At 40.2% G+C, this 20415-nt stretch overlaps 1 protein-coding gene across 2 annotated transcripts; it reads left to right on the forward strand.

The window, feature by feature from the left end:
• The first annotated feature begins 1180 nt into the window (after positions 1-1180).
• On the forward strand, positions 1181-15126 carry TCN1 (transcobalamin 1). Of its 2 annotated transcripts, XM_033205819.1 has the most exons (9): positions 1185-1363; positions 3673-3855; positions 5056-5196; positions 6092-6247; positions 8498-8688; positions 11914-12103; positions 13131-13314; positions 14613-14731; positions 14898-15126. In XM_033205819.1, the coding sequence occupies exons 1-9, from the start codon at positions 1285-1287 to the stop codon at positions 14957-14959; spliced, it is 1305 nt and encodes a 434-aa protein (XP_033061710.1). In that variant the 5' UTR covers positions 1185-1284; the 3' UTR covers positions 14960-15126. The 2 variants fall into 2 exon arrangements, with proteins under 2 accessions (XP_033061711.1, XP_033061710.1); XM_033205820.1 differs by lacking the exon at positions 5056-5196 and having other exon boundaries at positions 1181-1363.
• The last annotated feature ends 5289 nt before the right edge of the window (positions 15127-20415 follow it).

Genomic DNA, 20415 nt, shown 5'->3' on the forward strand with positions numbered 1-20415 from the left:
TCTACCTGCAAGAGACTCATAGTAGCATAGTAGCTATAAGGACACACAAAGACTAAAAATGAATGAATGAGAAAAGATATTCCATACAAATGGTAACCAAAGGAGAGCGAGGGTGGCTACACTTATATCAGACAAAAGAGACATTTCCAAAAATTGTTACAAAAGACAAAGAAAATCATTATATAATGATAAAGGAGCCAATTCATCAAAAAGATATAAAAATTATCAATATTTATGTACCCAACATTGGGTGCATAAAGCAAATATTAACAGAACTAATGTGAAAAATAAACAGCAAAACAGTAACAGTCGGTGACTTTAATACCCCACACTCAACAATGGATAGATAATCCAGACAGAAAACCAATAAGGAACTACCATATTTGAACAATACTTAGACCAAAGGGACCTAATAGACATATACAGAACATTCCATCCAACAGCAGGGGAGTACACATTCTTCTCAAGCACAAATAAAACATTCTCCAGGATAGATCACATTAAGTCACAAAATAAGTGTTAACAAATTTAAGAATATTGAAATTATATCAAGTATCTTTTCTGACCCCAATGATATGAAACTGGAAATCAATAATGCAAGAAAAATTGGAAAATTTACAAATACATGGAAATTAAATAATATACTCCTGAACGATCAATGAGCCAAAGAGGAAATTAATGAGGAAGTAAAAAAGTATCTTGAGACAAATGAAAAGGTAAACTCAGTATCTGAAAACATATAGGATGCAGCAAAAGCAGTACTGAGAGCATTTCATTGTAGCTTTGATTTCCATTTCTCTGATGACCAGTGATGTTAAGCACCTTTTCAAACACCTTTTCATATGCTTGCTTCCCATTTAGATGTCTTCTTTTACTTCCATTTTTATATGTTGTATGTGTTTGCATGATAAAATCTACTTTATCAGGAAACATAAAACATAAAGTGAAATGAAAAAAAAAAGGAAACATTACAGGAAACAGTCATTCACCTAATATATGTTCACTGGGCGGAAGGCAAATAATAGATGTGAACCCCGAAGGTTTAGGACAGGAAACGAAGGAAAGTTATTTCCTCATTCTCCCTAACCACATCCTTCAAGTCTTCTTCCTTATTTATTACATCATATGGACAAATACACTTGACCACACCTCCTGACATTGCTCAATATTTGCTTGAGTGAAAAGATGCTGAGGCAACCTGAAGGAGGAGCTCTCATTACCTTCTGTCCATCACTTAATAAATAGCCAGTCAATTCCTCAACATTCTGGTACACTGTTGGAGAGATGAAACAGTCACACCAGCTGCCCCTAATGGGGCTCTTACTGTTTTCTCTTATTCCAAGTCAACTATGTGAGATCTGTGGTGAGTACAGTTTGAGCTAAAATTACTCTGGAGTGATAGCCTACTGAATACTATTGGCAAGAGACTCTATGTAGAGTTAACCTGAGAAAAGATCCCATTCCAGTTTCATATGTGGTTGGACTCCATGAATGATGAAAAGGGTGGCAGGAGATGGTGAGGAAAGTCTCACAATGCATGTTGTTGTAAGAGGAATTATAGATTGTGTGTTCATTTGCCTAACTGCTCTTTCTATGCTCAGATCCTCTGTAGCACAGCATCCTACCAAGTAACTCGCTATTCATGTGAATTTCCAATGACAAAAAATTTATGCTCCCAGAAACTTTTCTAGATCATGGAAAGTTATCTTTTGGTTTTGATATGCAATTTTTTTTTTCCCTGAAATTCGACGCATGATTTTTGGGTTAACCCCCTTGTAACTACACAGAAAAAAAAAAAAAAAATCTCTTTCAAATAGTGATGACTGCTATCTTGTCATGAGTTAGTTTAGATATTCCAAGTTGCATGTCCACCTCCCTTCAACTCTTTCCGAGGACACATGGGATAAAGTTCCATCATCTCTTGCATGGGTGTTAGCCCCAGAGATTGTGTGGTTCTGTAAAAGAACATTAAAGTAAGAGAAAGGAAAACTAAATTCAGGTTCAGTTTGATTCCTTAGTCATTGAATGACCCAACGTTTCTGAATTTCTTTAGCTTCATTCATAAAAAAAGGATAATGAGGGGAGACGCTTGAAGCAAATTATCTCCTGAGGTCTGGTGCAGTTCTCAGGTGCATGACTTCTCTTTTCTGAGACTTTACTCTGAAATTAAGCTTCAAACCAGTCTAAAGATGACTAGGTGGTACTATCTGTGCTCTCTAACCAGTAAGAGGAGAACACCACAGAAGACAGGCTTGTATACATACAGGCTAAAGCATAGACTCTTCCGACTCTAATTTTTCTTCTTGGCCTGACATTTCCCCTGTTGGATCCTAAGAATAGGGGATGGCTATGTAGGTTTTGGCTTTCTATTCATTTTAAACAATAATAATAATTAAATTGATCTTTGAGAGTCAAGGAAGCTGATTTGGGTTGTTGACCAGGAACTGAAAAGTCTGTTTCAGGGCGAGAAAATCTGCTGAGCTGGATGCTTCCACAAAATCTCAGAGAATTGACTCACAATTGTTCCATTGTGTCTGCAACAAACCATGGCCTTTCTACAATCACTCTATTCAGATCTTCTTGACTCTTTCTTTTAAAGCAAAGAAAACTGGGCAAGGGAAATTACATTTCCTTGATCTCAAGTACAGTGATAAAAGCTCCAGTTATGCTGGAAAAAATAGTATGTGCAGCATTTTACAGTTTATTCGGTGGTTTCTTGTCCAATATCTATAAAGTAAGTGTTAATAACCACAATTTTTAAATGAGAAAACTAAGGGTAACACGAGTTCCATAACTTATTATCCATAGTCATAAGTTAAGGAGCACAGAATGTGGCCAAAATCTGAATCTAAAACTCAAAGTTTTTTTTTTCACTCTCCCACTAATCTATTAGATAATCCGGAGGTGTGTAGGATTTGGGGCTACTCCTCAAGAAGTATGGAAAAATATATTGAGAAAGTGTCCTGAGTTTTAACTAGTAACTCTTTTTATTCTCCTCTATTTCCTTGGGAGCTCTGGATTCTCCCACTTCCACAGTATAATGTGACTTCCCTGCATCTCTGGAATTGGGGCATGTTGTAGGCTAAAACTGGAAAATTTTTCACAGGCTGCATAATGCTGAATAATGACCTAGATGCCCAGCCAGCTGGGCAATCAGACAATAAAGTTTTGGGGTCAATCATCAGTATAACGTAGAATTTTTACCTGTATTTTCTCAGCATTAGCCCAACTGATTTAGAAGATGGAGAAGGAAAGAACTGAATCCAGGAAGTAGAAAGTCCTGCTTACTGGGAGTCAGAAGACATGTAGTCTAGTTTCAGCTCAGCCTCCAATTATGGAAGTTTCTTTAAGGAGACTCTCTCTACGTTTCATATACAAAATTAGGGAATGATGCTAAATTTCCCAGGCAGGAGTCTGCGAGTACACAATGATAACTCTGCACCAGTTGTTAAAATATGAAAACATTTTCATGCTGGTTGTTAAAGGAGTAATGTCTGGCATGGGGGTAGGTTCAAGACCCACCTTTGTTTTATTCCACCAACACAGTCAGCAGCCACTGGATTGGTCTAGGTCTGTGCCATACCTGTTACTAAATATTTTTATATAACCCCTGCTCCAAGTCTTACTATATTCTGAGTGTGTGTTTCTTATTTCCTTCCTTCTCTGCCACAGAGGTAAGTGAAGAAAACTACATCCGCCTAAAACCTTTGTTGAATACAATGAACCAGTCAAAGTATACCAGGGGAACCAGCTCCTCTGTCAATGTCCTGTTGTCCCTCCAACTTGTTGGAATCCAGAACCAAAACCTGAAGCAAAAGCTGATCCAACAAATCAAATACATTGTGAAAAGGAGACGTAAGTTTCTGTATTCTCTGGAAGATTTAGAAAAAGTCTACCTATTTAAAGATTATCTGCAACTAATCCTAAAAATGATGCATCCGAAATATCCCTGCTATATCCATTCTAATGGGACCAAACTTGAGGTAACAGAAACATAAACATGCCCAAAATACAATCCCACACCACTCACCCTAGAGCTAGGTCTTGCTTCTTTTGGTCTTAAAAATCATTTTTCTTCATGAAGCCACAAACAAAAGCTATGGATTCTTATCCATTAATGCTGTTATATAAGCTAGTTTAGTTCACAACCACATGAGATACAGATCATAACTAAGAAAGCTGGTGTTGGAGAGGCAACCATGGAACAATCCAGATTTGGACTAGATGTGGGTTGGCCTTGAACCAGTCATATTAATAGTGAGCCTCAGTGTTCTAATTAGCATAAGGGGAAATGAAGCCACTCTTACCTACCTCATAATATCATTATAAGAATTATGAGAAGCCTGAGAGTTTTGATACTCTATAAGGCAGAATATAAAAAATCAAGTATTACTATCCTAGCAAGCTGGTACCACAAAGAGAAAAAAAAAAAAAAAAAACCAAGATCTTGTTGTTTATCTTTTTTTCCTCTTTTTTCACTTTCATAAGGATTGCATGATTCCCAAACAATTCTGTGATTTTATGGAAAAGACCAAGATTTAGTTTGCATTTATATAACACTGCTCTAAAAGGCTCTGCTTTGAGGATAAAGAAGAGAGGAATCAAATATTCATACAAGAATGTATCACATAATGGTGAACATAAATGATGGTCATCCCACAAGATTTTAATACTCTATTTTTATTGTACCTTTTCCGTGCTTAGATATGTTTAGATACACAAATACTATTGGGCTACAGTTGCCTATAGTATTCAGGACAGTAACATGCTGTACTGGTTTTTAGCCTGAGAGCAACAAGCTGTACCCTATAGCCTAGGTGTGTAGTCAACTATACCATCGAGGTTTGTGTAAGTACACTCTATATGATGCTTGCACAATGACAAAATCGCTTAACAATCAGTTTCTCAGAATTTATCCCTATCATTAAGTAACACAAGACCGTATAGAGCGCAACAGAAGAAAGAAGTGATAGGCAATATAAGTCTCAAGGAAATCAGGAGGCCCAAAAAATCACAAGCACGTACCTTGTTAAGCTTGAATACTTTTCTTTTCAGTGTCACAGGTAAGCTCAGGAGAGCTTGCCTTGATTATACTGGCTTTGGGAGCATGTCGTAACCCTGACAAAAACTTAATATATGATTACCACCTGATTGACAAGCTAGAAAATAAATTCCAAGCAGAAATTGAAAATATGGGTAAGAATCAAATATTTAGAGACCCTAGACAACATTGTCTTCTCCTCTGCTGATTCAGAACTATATGAAGTTTCCCTCCACTCTTTCCTTCTCCTTTTCATTCTGTTCATCTCACGATGTCTTTGCAGGACACTTCCCTTTTTCCCTTTCAGTATGCATATTGAATTTTCTCTTTAAATATGTTCAGCTGAGCATTGACCCTATGTCAAGTACTACTTTATATATGATGGCAGATACACACACACACACACACACACACACACAAGACACCATTCCATTCGCTAATCCTCCAGGAGCTTGGCTTTAGGTCAAATGATGAATTACACCAGAAATAGCTGAACAACACAGGACAAAGTGTCATAAATACCAAAATACACAATGCTAGTATATGAGCTAAAGGCGGCCAGAGTACATTCTCACTGGGAAAAATCAACTGGTCATGGTGGCCACTAGTGAGGTGCACTGTTTTTATTTCAATTCCTACCCAACATTTATTTTAGTTTTCATTAAGTCCATCTTCCTTTGAGATGGCCTCCCAACCTAGGTTTCTACTTACACTTTCAACACCTTACTATGGAAAACACAAGAGGCTTGGAGGTAGAAAACCTGTATTCTGGCCCTAGCTCTGTAACCACCTGAATATCTAGATAACATCTTAATCTCTTTAAGGCTATGTACCCTCAGTAATAAAATGACAGAAATTGAGTGGAATTGAGTGGCCCTTAAAAGCCTTTACATTTCTCAGGTTTTCTGATTCTATGAGTGACCTCCCCCTTCTATTACCCACCTTTCCTTAAATGTAAAGAAATTGAAATAGAGTAAGTAGGAATAGATGGAAAATGCATACTCCATTACCACTTCCATGATTAAGGGAGGTATTTCTTCTCTTTTCTAGAAGCACACAATGGCAATCCCCTGACTAACTACTACCAGCTCAGCCTGGACGTTTTGGCCTTGTGTCTGCTCAATGGGAACTACTCAACCACCAAAGTCGTCAACTACTTCATTCCTGAAAATAAAAACTATTATTTTGGTAGCCAGTTCTCGGTAGGTGAGTTTACTAAGCCCAATTCCCTTGGTACAGAGGACATGGTCACCAGTATGTCTTGCCCTTTGAGTTCTTCAACCAGTAAGTACTTGAATCTTATTTTCTACCCTCTTTGCTCCAGTCCTCTCAAAAGGGAATTTTCTTTTTGAGAAGAATGGATGATGGATGGCATTTAAGCCTCTTTCTAGATGTGTGGTGTACTAGAAATACCCGGTTCCTGCTCCAGCTCTTCTTTGAGTTATATAAACAACAAATGTTAACTCTTGATCTTAATTTTTCCATCTGGAAAATGAGGATAAAGCATGAGTATATTCACAAGAAATATTTCAGAAAGGGTAAGCTTTAGAAAAGGGAAATGCAATGGAATTTGTTTATCTTAATACTGTCTCTTTCTCTAGTTTATTGGGACAATTTGGATACCTCAATAGTCTTGAGCAATACCACCTCTCCAGTGACAAAGTCCAATATTACAATCAATAGATTATATATTCACCTTGGGAAATGAACCAGAAATTTCCCACTGTGTCAGCCTTAACATCCAAAAAGAAGTCTTTAGACAGTTAGTATAGGTGCTTAGCCTCTATGGATCCAGATATACAAGTTCATCTTTCTCCAAATTCAAAGTTCAACTTTCATTTCAAAGCAAATCACCATTTTAGTATTTCTGGATAGTAAGGAGAATGTGAGATTTCTCAGACTTCTTTTCCCATGAGAGAGGAAAGGTCCCATGTTAAAGAACACAGGAGAGACCAAGTATCAAGCCAGAACACGAGTCCTTATATTTCCTTCTTCCAATCTCTGGCCTCATCCTCTTTTGTAAAGAGGTTTGCTGGGCAACAACTCTGTTAAGTACTATTTTCTAATCAGTATAATGAAACCCTTGAGAGGCTTACAAAGATGTCGTTTATTTGATGCATTGTCCTAGGTTTTCTCAATCCCTCAGCCAACATGGCTAAAAGATTAGAGAAAGATAGAAAAGATGGGAGCAACCAAGATATAAAAGTGAAATACCGTCCATGTGTATGCAGCTACAAATCCATAGGTGTTTTATGACCAAGGTATGTGTAATGAGAAAAACCCAGAATTGTATTAAAAAAAAAAAAAAAAAGGCAGGGCATGGTGGCTCACACTTTTTATCCCAGCACTTTGGGAGGCCAAGGCAGGCGGATCACCTGAGGTCAGGAGTTCAAGACAAGCCTCACCAACATGGTGAAACACCATCTCTACTAAAAATACAAAATTAGCTGGGTGTGGTGGCACATGCCTGTAATCCCAGCTACTCAGGAGTTTGAGGCAGGAGAATCACTTGAGCCCGGGAGGCAGAGTTAGCAGTGAGATCGGACCACCGCACTCCAGCCTGGGGGGCAAAAACGAGACTCCATCCCAAAAAAAAGAAAAAAAAAAAAACCACTCCGGACAGCAGCAAGAGAGCTTTAGAGATCTGTGCTACGTCCCATCCCTAAACTGTTTTTAAGCTAATTTCCTGGCTGTTTACCTGCTATGTGTATGTGATGGGTCTCTTTTCCTTGGCAAGTTCTTAGATACTTTCCAGCATGTTTGGATTCTTAGACATGCCTGTTCCTCAGCTGGGCTCCACGGCCTGGACTTCAAAGTTCAGGCAGCAGACATATCTTTTCTGGGCACTTCCCTATTTCTCTTTCGGTATGCATCTTGAATTTTCTTTTTAAATATGTTCAGCTGAGCATTGACCCTATGTCAAGTACTACTTTACATATGATGGCAGACACACACACACACACACACACAAGACACCATTCTCTAATCCTCCAGGAGCTTGGCTTTAAGTCAAATGATGAATTACACCAGAAATAGCTGAACAACACAGGACAAAGTGTCATAAATACCAAAATACACAGTGCTAGTATATGAGCTAAAGGTGGCAGAGTACATTATCACTGGGAAAATTAACTGGTCATCGTGGCCACTAGCGAGGTGCATCTCCCTTAAGTAACCTGGTGGGAGGCCCATCGCACTACAGTATGAGGCATGAACTATGGGGTATATGGCGACTGAACTTTGGGAAGAAATCTTTAAATATTTGACTGGTTAGTGCTGGAGAGACAATTGCTGTATCTTGAAATCTTTCTTCACCAATTAGCATGACCAACCACACCAGTTTTTCTAGATCTGTTTTTCTTTTAGCACTGAAACTCTCACATCCCAGGAAACCTCTCAGTCCACGACAAACTGAGATGGTTGGTCCCCTATTGACAATGTTTTGTTTCCTGACAGATACTGGGGCAATGGCTGTCCTGGCTCTGACCTGTGTGAAGAGGAGTCTAATAGATGGGCAGGTCAAAACAGATGAAAGCAATTTAAAGAACATCAGTATTTATATAAAGTCACTGGTAGAGAAGATTCTGTCTGAGAAAAAAGAAAATGGTCTCATTGGAAATACATTTAGCACAGGAGAAGCCATGCAGGTAAGTCAGAGGGTGAAACAGGAGGCAGAGAAGGGAGTCTTCTCTGGAAGAAAGCAGTATCTTTTTTTTTTTTTTTTTTTTTTTTTCTGAGATGGAGTTTTGCCCTTGTTGCCCAGGCTGGAGTGCAATGGTACAATCTCGGCTCACTGCAACCTCTGCCTCCCAAATTCAAGCGATTCTCCTGCCTCAGCCTCCTGAATAGCTGGGATTACAGGCACCCTCCACCATGCCCAGCTAATTTTTTTCTATTTTTAGTAGAGACAGGGTTTCACCATGTTGGCCAGGCTGGTCTCAAACTCCTGACCTCAGGTGATCCACCCGTCTTGGCCTCCCAAAGTGCTGGGATTACAGGTGTGAGCCACCGCACCCGGCCAGTATATTTTTCCTTTCTTATTGGCCTCCTAAGACCTTATTATCCATTCTGCGGTTCCTATACTAACTTTGATTTTGCTCATATGATTCCCTTCCCCTGCCTGACATGTACTCTTCTCATCTTCAGCTTTACTTCTCCTAACCAATGCTTCTAGGAAGCTTTTCCTAACTGCAATTTGTCTAAGAAACTCTAGAGTCTACTACAATCTACTTTGTTGTTCTATCACACATGGTTGTACACTTTCACACACACAGTAGTCCCCCCCCTTACCTACAGTTTCACTTTCCACAGTTTCAGTTACCCAGGGTCAACCGAGGCCTGAAAATATTAAATGGAAAATTTCAGAAATAAACAATGCACAAGTTTTAAATTGTGCATAATTCTGAGTAGTGTGATAAAATCTTGCACCTTCCTGCTCTGTTCTACCCAGGAAGTGACTCATCCCTTTGTCTATGCACGTTAATCACTTAGTAGCCGGTTATCAGTCAACTGTCCCAACATTGAAGTGCGTGTGTTCAAGTAACCCTTATTTACTTAATAATGGCCCCAAAGCACAAGAGCAATGGTGCTGTAGTATATTATTATAATTGTTCTATTTGATTATTGTTGTTGTAAATCTCTTACTGTGCCTAATTTATAAATTGAAATTTACTATTAGTGTGGATGTATAGGAAAAAAAGTAGTATATTTAAGGCTCAGTGCTATCCATGGTTTCAGGAATCCACTGCAGGTCTTGGAAAGTAACCCCGCTGATAAGAGGGAACTACTGTATTACCTCCATTTCCTAAACTAGGAGCATGAGTCACAGTAACTGTGTCAGTAAACTACCTCATCTCACAAAACCAGAAAGTGGTACAGATTGGGATGGGACCCGGGCCGTTGTTCTCAAAACTCACACTCAGCACCTACACTGTCATGCATACGCTCCTTGAGATCTGAGACTTTATTCCTGCATTCATTGAGCCATTGATTTACAAACTCTAAGGGGAAGATATAAGAAGTGATCAAGGAAGGTTTACAGAAAAAAAAAAAAAAAAAAAACTTTACTGCATCATCAGTATGAATAGATATTTTCCAGGCTGACTCCAGGCTAGAGGACTTTCAAGGGAGAGACAAAGACAGTGAGGAAAAAGACCCAAAAGCACAAAAGAATATTAGGCCTTTTAAGGTCAAGGTGTTCAGCATGACCAGCACAGAGTCCGAAAGAAACGTAACAGGAGGCTGGAGGTGTAAGCACGGGTCCAATCATAAGGTTATCTGTATTGTTGTTACTATTTACATTGTTGATTGCCTTACTAAGTTTGAACTGAATATAAACTGCTTTCCCATGTTGGCTGCACATTCGAATCAGCTGAAGGAGCTCTTAGGCAACACTAATACCCATGCCCACCAGTCGGGTAGTACAGAAATTTAGAGGTGGAGCCTGGGCCTTGTTCTGGTTTAAAAGCCCTACAGGTGATAAAAATTCACGGTAGGATCAAGAGCTACTTGCCTACAAGATATTGCTGGGTATTTTTAAATATTAATAACATCTAACTTGGTGCTATGTATGTTAATAACATTTATTGATGTGTCTTAAGAGGAAATGTACGATGACTGGTTTTTGTTTTTTCTTAATATCCCACAAATTCTTGTGGACCACATGGTTAGCTTAAGAACCTCCAAGAAAAGATGAAAACAGGAACAGTCCATTCCTGGGAAACTACAGAGCAGCATGTTCAAGTCCGACCCACTTTAATTCCTGTCTTGCTCACCCCAATGTCCTCCTAACTTTTACTACCTCACAATTCTGCCCCTTCAATCGAGCTTACATTCTGCTGCCAGGAGAGTTTCTGTTTAATGAACTATTAGACTCCCCATTGTTAATCAAATAATGTCAGATACCTCCTCATTGTTGTCAATCAAATGAGGTCAGACATCTCACCATAAAATTCAAGCGTCTACTAGTCTAGCCCAACTTCCTTCTCCAGCCTGTTCTTCCACAGCTGCTTCCAATGTTCCCCATACACCACTTCTCCTAAACCAGGAGGAATCCCCTGAGGAACTTTGCTAAAATGCAGATACTGTCATCACTGCTAGGTCATGTCCCGGCTATTCCTACCTAACACCTTTGTTCATGTTGTTCTCTTGAGTGCAGGGCTCCTCACCTCATCTCAGAAGCCAAAATTCTATCCTATTCTCCAAGGCGTAACTCAAATACCACCTTCTCCAGGAAGCTTTTTTTTAGCTTCATTAAATGTTCGTAAGCTCCTCTCCTCTTTAGAAAGACGCATCCCACTAGATGCATCCCTTAGGGCATTCCTCTGGCATCTCCTTTTACAATAGTTTGTTAATATTTATTGAGTGTCTCCTATGTGACAGGTATTTCCCAGCATTGCGATATAGAAATGAATGTGGCAAGGGGGGAGGAGGGAGGGATTGCATTGGGGAGTTATAAATGATATAAATGATGAATTGATGGGTGCTGACGAGTTGATGGGTGCAGCACACCAACATGGCATCAGTATACATATGTAACAAACCTGCACGTTATGCACATGTACCCTAGAACTTAAAGTATAATAAAAAAAGAAAAGAAAAGAAAAAAAATGAATGTGGCAAAGTCTGCTTTCATTGGAACTATTATAGCTTGGGTTATTAAGCAGTTCCAACCTCCCTGCCCAAACAGGTTTGTAAGCTTCTGGATAACAAGAAAGATATCTGAGTTATCTGAGGTGTTCCTAGGTAGTCAATGTTCAATTAATACTGAATTAGTTATATATAGGCTTCCCCTTACTTGAAGGGTCTCATATTCTCTGTCTCTCTTTATCTCTCGTCCCCCCCTGCCCACCCCTGCCCCCCTGCCTCATTAGGCCCTCTTTGTATCATCAGACTATTATCATGAAAATGACTGGAATTGTCAACAAACTCTGAATACAGTGCTCACGGAAATTTCTCAAGGAGCATTCAGTATTCCAATTGCTGCAGCCCAGGTCTTACCTGCCCTGATGGGAAAGACCTTCTTGGATGTTAACAAAGACTCTTCTTGTGTCTCTGCTGCAGGTAAAAGCATTAAAGAGCAGACTGTTTTGCTTTTCACCATAGCACCCAAAGCATGTGAGATTCAGGTGTCCTTTGAAACCAAAAGTGACCAGATAAACCTCCAAAACAGAACAGTTGCCAGAGAGAATTCAGTTTTCATCATGTTATCAGGGATTACAGCCACCTGAGGATTTGTTCTTAACTGAGTGCCAGATGTCCTTCTTAGTTCAAACATAACAAGGCAGACTTGATTCAATAATGTTTATCTTCAAAGGCATATTTTCTGACTGTTGGATATAGAAGGATCTAAGCACCATTCTCATCCTAAATAAAGTACAGAGGATTGGTACCGTGCTCTGACTTTGCACAGTGAGTGATGCCTCAGGGAAATGAGACATCTGTGTGGAAGGGATATGCCAGTATTCGAAAATTATAGCATACGTTACTTATTCAAACAAATGACTTTGCAACCAGGTAGAAGGAAAGGAGACATTTCCTTACATCTCTGTCCATTCCTGGTTCAGCCACTTACAGGTTTAGGAAACTTGGACAAAATGTTTAACCTCTAAGCTTCAGTTTTCTAATGTAAAAGTTGGAAACAAGGACAGTATCTAACATAGGTTTTTGTAAAGATTGAATGAGACAATCCATATAAAATGATTAGTACAGTGCCTGGCACTTCATGTGTTTTCAATAAATGTTAAGCAATAAAAAGGAGAAAAGACAAGCATGATTGTATGCTGTACCAAGGCAAAAAAAGAAAAAAATCAGGATCCTCTGTGAGAAATAGAAGTTAGAGCAACTGAATTGCTTAAACAGCTGGGAGTTGAGCCAAGTGCCAACACTCACAAGCTGGTGAGTTTTGGTCTTAGTTTCTGCTTTAGTTATATGAGAAATTTGCCCCTTGACTGATGATAATTGCTCCTTATAGTAAATCCATGTCTGCCTAAAGGCAAGGAGTCCTTGGATAGGGGTTGAGGAGGTCTGCAAACTCTAATATCATTTTTAGTTTTCCGAATATTGCTCTGGGCTTTTCTGTCTCTGCCAGGTAACTTCAGCATCTCCACTCAGGAGCCTATAACTGTGACAACTCCTGGCTCACAATCATCTATCTCTGTCAATTACTCTGTGAGAATCAATGAAACATATTTCGCCAATGTCACTGTGCCAAATGGTTCTGTCTTCCTCGATGTGATGGAGAAAGCTCAGAAAATGAATGATACCATATTTGGGTAGGTCTGTACCTAACCTCAGGTTAAGGTGTTTGCTGTCATTTCTAAAGATGCAGTAAGAATACATTTGCACCTAAATACAAAGTATATTGAAGATGCTTCTGGGTCAGTAGCTTTGCTGTCCATCTGCATCCCACAGCAGGATTTTAAAATAGGAGGTGAGATATTTCATCTTCTTTCACATAATAGGTAGTAAATTCATGTTTACTTCATAGATTAATGAATCTCACGGCTCTCTCTTATTTCAGTAAAATTCTTTCAGTAAATGCAACTTCTAAAGTCAAACATTTGAGATCTAGAACCGTGGTTCTTACTCTTTTTGAATCACTGACCCCTTTGAAAATCAGGTGAAAGTAATGAATGTTCATCCCAGAAAAAAATGAACATACACACAAAAATTGGCATTTGTTTACTTATTTTACAGACGGCATTTTACTATGTTGCCCAGGCTGATCTTGAATTCCTGGGCTCAAGAGATCTGCCCACCTCAGCCTCCCAAAGTGCTGGGATTACAGGCCTGAGCCACTGCCAAATTTAGCATTTAAACTGGGGGATTCACAGATGTCCTGAAGTTTCCCCCTGCCCTCGCTTTCAGAAAATTCATAGATCCCTAAACTAAAGTTACTGGTCAAGGAGGTCAAGTAATGGCTTTGCCTCTGAAAAGTAGGATTTATTTGGCTCCTTAACGCTAGTTGACAGTTATTTATCATATTTAACAACATAGCGTAGGATGCTATAAACAAAATCAGAATAATAATATAATATATATTATAAAGGCTACCCTCGTGGGCTTTAAGGGAGGTAGAAAAATGACTACAGAATATAAAACAGATATTGACCATGTCACTTTTTAATAAACACAATATGAAATATCAAATTATCCTTTCCTGTTCCTCTTTTCTAAGGGAAAACCCACTAACTTATGGTGCCTCTAGCACATGAGGATAACGTGTTCTTCTACTGAATCAGCAGTTACTATCTTGGGATGGAAGGTTGAAGCTGTTATCTGAAAAGTATCTACCATGGCAGGTTGGGGGGAGCAGAAACCAAGAGCATCATTTCTCTCATTTAGCATGGAGTGTCTGCATTAGAATCAGCTGGAGTGTTTATAAAGCATGCAGATTCCTGACCCCCAGCTCATATCTAAAAATAAAAGTATCTCTGGATAGGGCCAGGAAATCTGCATTTTTTGTAATGTCAGCAAGTGATTCTCAAGTACATTAAAGTTTGAGAAATGCCTATTGTGGGTTTCCTTGGACAATTCTAAGTTCCAGTAACCTATTGGATGTCACCCACAGTTTCACAATGGAGGAGAGCTCATGGGGGCCCTACATCACCTCTGTTCAGGGCCTATGGGCCAGTAATAATGACAGAACCTACTGGGAACTTCTGAGTGGAGGCAAACCACTGAGCCAAGGTAAGGGAGAGACATGCCAAAAAGACCCATGCTAAAAATGCCCAAACGGAGAGGGGTGTGAGCCTTTGTGGGGATTGGGCCAAGGGGTTGGTAGAGATGACATCCATTATTTGGTGATTTAGTGGTCGAATCATTTGACCCAGTTCTCGGCCTTCCTCCTTTTCAGGAGTTGGTAGTTACGTTGTCCATGATGGAGAAAACGTGGAGGTTCGTTGGAGCAAATACTAATAAGCCCAAACTTTCTTCAGCTGCATAAAATCCATTTGCAGTGGAGTTCCATGCCGACTGTCCTTATGCCTTCTTCATTTATTCCAGGACGAATAGGAGAGTGAACCTCCCCTTCTTTCTCTACACGTTCAATAAAAATTGTTAAAAGATTAACAACCATACAAAAAGAGCGTGTTCTAATTAGTTCATTCTGAAAGGACTTTAAAATTTGTTAGAGGAAAGTCCACCTAAAGAAGAACTGAAGTGAAAAGAAATGAGACCACATGTCTAATAAGTGGGGTTCTACTCAAGGTTCTCCTACTAACTATCGAAGTGGCTTTGGGCAACTGGGTAAAATGGGGATAAGGTTCTAGGTCTAATGTTGCAGCACAACCAATGAGATCAAGCATAAAGTCTGTGAGAGACTGAGCTCTCTGAGGCCCAGATGCAAGAGAAGAACCCACTGGTCACACTGACTTCATACAGGTAGTGGGTAGAAAAACCATGTTGCTCAGACGAAAGGGGGAAACGTGAGGCATATACATAAAAGGTCCGCTCATAGTTTGAGAAACAGTCTCATCCCCTGCCTCCAGCTCTCTCCCTTGGATTCCACTTGTTCTTCTTTTACGTTTGTTTTCCCTCTATTTCCCCATAAAATCACCCCCAATATTCATATCATCACAATACACATGCAAAAAAGTCACTTCCAATGTTCATTTCCACAGAATTCACTTTTTTCCTTTTTTTATTTTTCTAATCAATTTTTGTCATGCTAAGAAGTCACATCTTAAAGGAAAAAAATTGAATCATATCAAGGCAGCACGAGCTTGTACTTATACTGAGTACTGGGGCTACATGTTAGTACAGTTGGAAACCGGAAGGACATTTCAGATACCAAAGAGCAAAAGGTACTTTATGTAAAGTGTAAAGTAACCCATTTAAAGTAATTTCCTGCAAATAAAACCCACAATGAGACACCATGCCACACCAGCCACAATGGCTACTATTAAAAAGTCAGAAAATGCAGACTGGATTAAGAAAATGTGGCACATATACACCATGGAATACTATGCAGCCATAAAAAAGGATGAGTTCGTGTCCTTTGTGGGGACATGGATGCAGCTGGAAACCATCATTCTCAGCAAACTATTGCAAGAACAGAAAACCAAATACTGCATGTTCTCACTCATAGGTGGGAATTGAACAATGAGAACACTTGGACACAGGAAGGGGTACATCACACACTGGGTCCTATTGTGGGGAGGGGATGGAGGGAGGGATGGGATAGCATTAGGAGATATACCTAATGCAAATGATGAGTTAATGGGTGCAGCACACCAACATGGCTCATGTATACATATGTAACAAACCTACACATTGTGCACATGTACCCTAGAACTTCAAGTATAATAAAAAATAAAAATAAAAAAAATTTAAAAAATTAAAAAAAAGAAATTAGAAGAAAAAAAACAGTCAGAAAATGCTGGAGAGGTTTTGGAGAAAAAGAAACACATACACTGTTGGTAGGAGTGTAAATTAGTTCAACCACTGGGGAAAGCAGTGTGGAGACTGCTCAAAGAGCTAAAAACAGAACTACCATTCAACCCAGCAATCTCATTAATGGGTATATACCCAAAGGAATAGAAATCATTCTACATCTAAATCTAATATAAACCATGTGTGTGTGCATTACAGCACTATTCACAATAGCAAAAATATGGAATCAACCTAAATGTTCATCGATGATTGACTTTTAAAGAAAATACAGTATACACTATGGAATACTATGCAGCCATGAAAAATGAGATCATATCCTTTGCAGGAACATGGATGGAGCCAGAGGACATTATCCTTAGCAAACTAACACAGGAACAGCAAGTCAAATATTGCATATTCTCTCTTATAAGTGGGAAATAAATGATGAGAACACATGGATACATAGAGGGGAACAACACACACTGGGATCTATGAGAGGGTGGAGGGTGGGGAGAGGGAGAGGATCGGGAAAAATAACTAATGGGTACTAGGCTTAATGCCTGGGTGATGAAATCATCTGTAAAACAAACCCCCATGTCATGGGCTTATCTACATAACAAACCTGCACATGTATACCTGAACTTAAAGTAAAAGTTTAAAATAAAGTACTTTTTAAAAGAAGAATGCCTTCAGGTAGAATTAGTAGAATTATTACTGGTTTTTGTTTGTTTGTTTGTTTGTTTTTTGAGACAGAGTTTCGCTGTTGTTGCCCAGGCTGGAGTGCAATGGTGTGATCTCAGCTCACCACAACCTCCGCCTCCCAGGTTCAAGTGATTCTCCTGCCTCAGTCTCCTGAGTAGCTGGGAGGGTTTCTCCATGTTGGCCAGGCTGGTCTCGAACTCTTAACCTCAGGTGATCCACCCGCCTTGGCCTCCCAAAGTGCTGGGATTACAGGTGTGAACCACCACACCCGGCCAGTTGAATTACTTTAACAATGTCTTCCTTATTACTCCTGTGTTTTCTTCATGATCATCCTAGCTTCCTCTCCTCCACCAGTGACACTGTTTCACAGTCAGAGATTGAACCCTCTTCCAACAAACTGCTTTCTGCTATTGATACTCAGTGCTCAGGTTCAACTCTGCCCTGGTCTTTATTACCTGGGTGTAACACATGACCCTCATGAATGAACAGAAATGGATTCTATTCCTTGGGTCTGTGTCTCATCTTTAAAGCTAAGTTAGAAAATATATACACTTACTGTATACCCACAGAAATTAAAAACATAATAATAATAATAATAATAAAGCTAAGTTAGAGAAGTTGGGAGGCATGTTACCCTTCCAGGATCCCTGGTGCTGTTAGGGGTCAGATCTGTTTGTAGCCTATACAAGCTATGTGAAATTGAAGGATACTGGTTTAAGGTGAGAAATATGCAAAATATCAGAATTGGTATTACTGTCCTTAAATAGCACGACTAGCCTTTATTTCTAACAGAGACTGCTGAGTCTCTCCCAGCCAGAAGTCTTAAAGTATAATGTAGTAAGTAATATTGCTGTCTGATGTAAATGCCTTTAATCTCAGAAGCAGACATGAAATAACACTCCCTTAGGGTTCCACTAACATTGGCCCATGAAACCTAGTTCTGAGGACAGGCAGGTGGCTCATGCCTGTAATCCCAGCACTTTGGGAGGCCAAGGCAAGCAGATCACCTGAGGTTAAGAGTTTGAGACCAGCCTGGCCTATATGGTGAAACCCCGTCTCTACTAAAAATACAAAAATTAGCTGGGCATGGTGGCAGGCAATTGTAGTCCCAGCTACTCAGGAGGCTGAGGCAGGAGAATCACTTGAACCCGGGAGGCAGAGGTTGCAGTGAGCTGAGATCACACCATTGTACCCCAGCCTGGGCAACAGAGCCAGACTCCATCTCAGAAAAAAATAAAAATAAAAATAAGAAATCTAACTGGCCACATTTGCCTTACAAGAAGCTCCTACAGCTTGAGAGTATTACAAAACCTGAACTGAGTCTGAAGACAGACACTTCCTTTTGCTGCCACAGCAAAGAATAATCACCACATATAAACCTTACTCGTGTCCAACGAGAGTCTAGGTGCTTTGATACCAAAATATTAGGCACAGGAGAAACAAGGAAATAAATGAACACATCCCAGTCAATAGGTAACCAAGGACTGTCAAAATGTCCCTGTTAAGAAATGTATGGCCTATGTGGTTCCTGTTCTGGGAATTATTTACTAACTGCAACAATTGTGTCATGATCAGTCTTGCAGCAGCCCTGGTTGTAAATGGTAATTTATAATACAAGGAAGTGAGTGGTTAAAGGGCTGGCAGGCCAAGGGTGTGTGGATCATCTCAGGAGGATCAGGAACAGGCTCTGGAACCCAAAGTCAGCACCATCCTGGACTCATAATCCTACATTAGATTCTTATTGTTGCTGCAACAGATTACCACAAATTTTGTTACTTAAGACAAATGTATCATCTCACACTTCTGGAGGCCAGAGTCTCACCGGGCTGAAATCAAGGTGTCGAAAGAGCTGTGTTCCTTCTAGAGGTGGCACCAGTAAAGCAAGTTCTTTCCCTACTTCGTATGGGTCACAAAGAAGGAACATGCAATTGGACAAACGCAATCGGGTTGTATTCACCAGTCAGGGAATGGAGAAGCGGAGCTCTCGCTCTAAAGGCACCTTCTCCTTAAGCAATGGGAAGCAGCGGAATTTTCAAGAGTTAGACACGGGGCAGGGAGGTATGTAAGCAGGCCGAGGGTGGAGTTCCAAACACGCAGGCGCAGTCCCAGACATACTTCTTCATACCTCGCATGTACACAAAATGGCAGCAATTCTCTTTTAAGGGAGAGGAATCTAGTATTATAATGATATGTTAATGATCTAAAAGTAACTAGGGGTTGCCGGTTCTGGTTTGCACCGGTCTCGTGCAGGTCTTATCTTCCTCTGGTATTTGGCAAGGGATCATGGAACTCCTGCAGCATCCTGGGCGATCTGGAACTCTTTAAGCAGTGGTCCCTATAGATAAAAAGGCTAAGGGGAAACAACCATTTAAGAAAATAAGGAGCCTTCCCAGCTATTTCCTTAGGGCTACTCTAGTAACAGAGCTTGTAAAGAAACATCCGTTTCCTTGCCTTTTCCAGCTTCTGGAGGCTGCCCACGTTGCATGGCTCATGGCCCCTGTCCACCTTCACAGCCAGCAATTACAACATTCTGACTTCTGCCTCCAATATCACATTTGCTTTTCTGACTCTAATGCTCTTGCCCTCCTCTGCCACTAACAAGGACCTCTGTGATGACACTGGGCCCAACTAGATGATCCAAGCTAATCTTCCTCTCTTAAAGTCAGCTCATTAGCCACCTTAATTCCGTGTGCATCTTTAATTCTTCCTGGTCATATAACCCACGTAACATGTTCACAGGTTCCAGGGATTAGGGCATGGGCATTTGGTAGTGTCCGGGCAGTGGCATTATTCTGCCTCCTACTCCTTTACACAGCATGCGAGGCTCTCCACCAAGTAGATGCAAACTGTCTTTTCAGCCTTGTCTTCCACCATGTACCATGTACTGGATATATATTGCTACATAACAAGTTACTCTAAAACTTACGGGCCTAAGACAACATTTATTATCCCACAGTTTCTGTGGTTCAACAATCCAGGGAGGGTTTACCTGGGTCCTCTGGCTTAGGAGGGTCTCTCCCAGGGCTGCAAACAAGATGTCAGCTGGGGCTGCTTTCATCGCAAAGCTCACTGGGTAAGGATTCCTTCCTCCCTGTACATAGGCGGGAGGCTACTCTCAGGGGCCACACGTGGGCTTCTCCATAAGGCAGCTCACAGTTGGCAGCTACCTTCATGAGAACAGGAAGGGCCAGAGAGAGAAGGCAAGCAAGGGCGAAATCGGTCGTTCACAAACACATCCCATCACCTTTGCCGCATTATATTCATTATAATAGAATGTGGCCCCAGGCCAGCCCACACTC

Source organism: Trachypithecus francoisi, unplaced genomic scaffold (genome assembly GCF_009764315.1).
Source record: "Trachypithecus francoisi isolate TF-2019V2 unplaced genomic scaffold, Tfra_2.0 Lachesis_group8, whole genome shotgun sequence".
In the NCBI taxonomy this organism is placed as follows: Eukaryota; Metazoa; Chordata; class Mammalia; order Primates; family Cercopithecidae; genus Trachypithecus; species Trachypithecus francoisi.

What these genes read in the sequence shown, in the direction of transcription:
- TCN1 (XM_033205819.1), top strand. Translation starts at nt 1,285, where the DNA reads ATGAAACAGTCACACCAGCTGCCCCTAATGGGGCTCTTACTGTTTTCT. An exon ending in TTCTTGTGTCTCTGCTGCAG is followed by an intron (nt 12,104 to 13,130) that starts GTAAAAGCATTA and finishes TGTCTCTGCCAG; the next exon opens with GTAACTTCAGCATCTCCACT. An exon ending in AGGCAAACCACTGAGCCAAG is followed by an intron (nt 14,732 to 14,897) that starts GTAAGGGAGAGA and finishes CCTCCTTTTCAG; the next exon opens with GAGTTGGTAGTTACGTTGTC.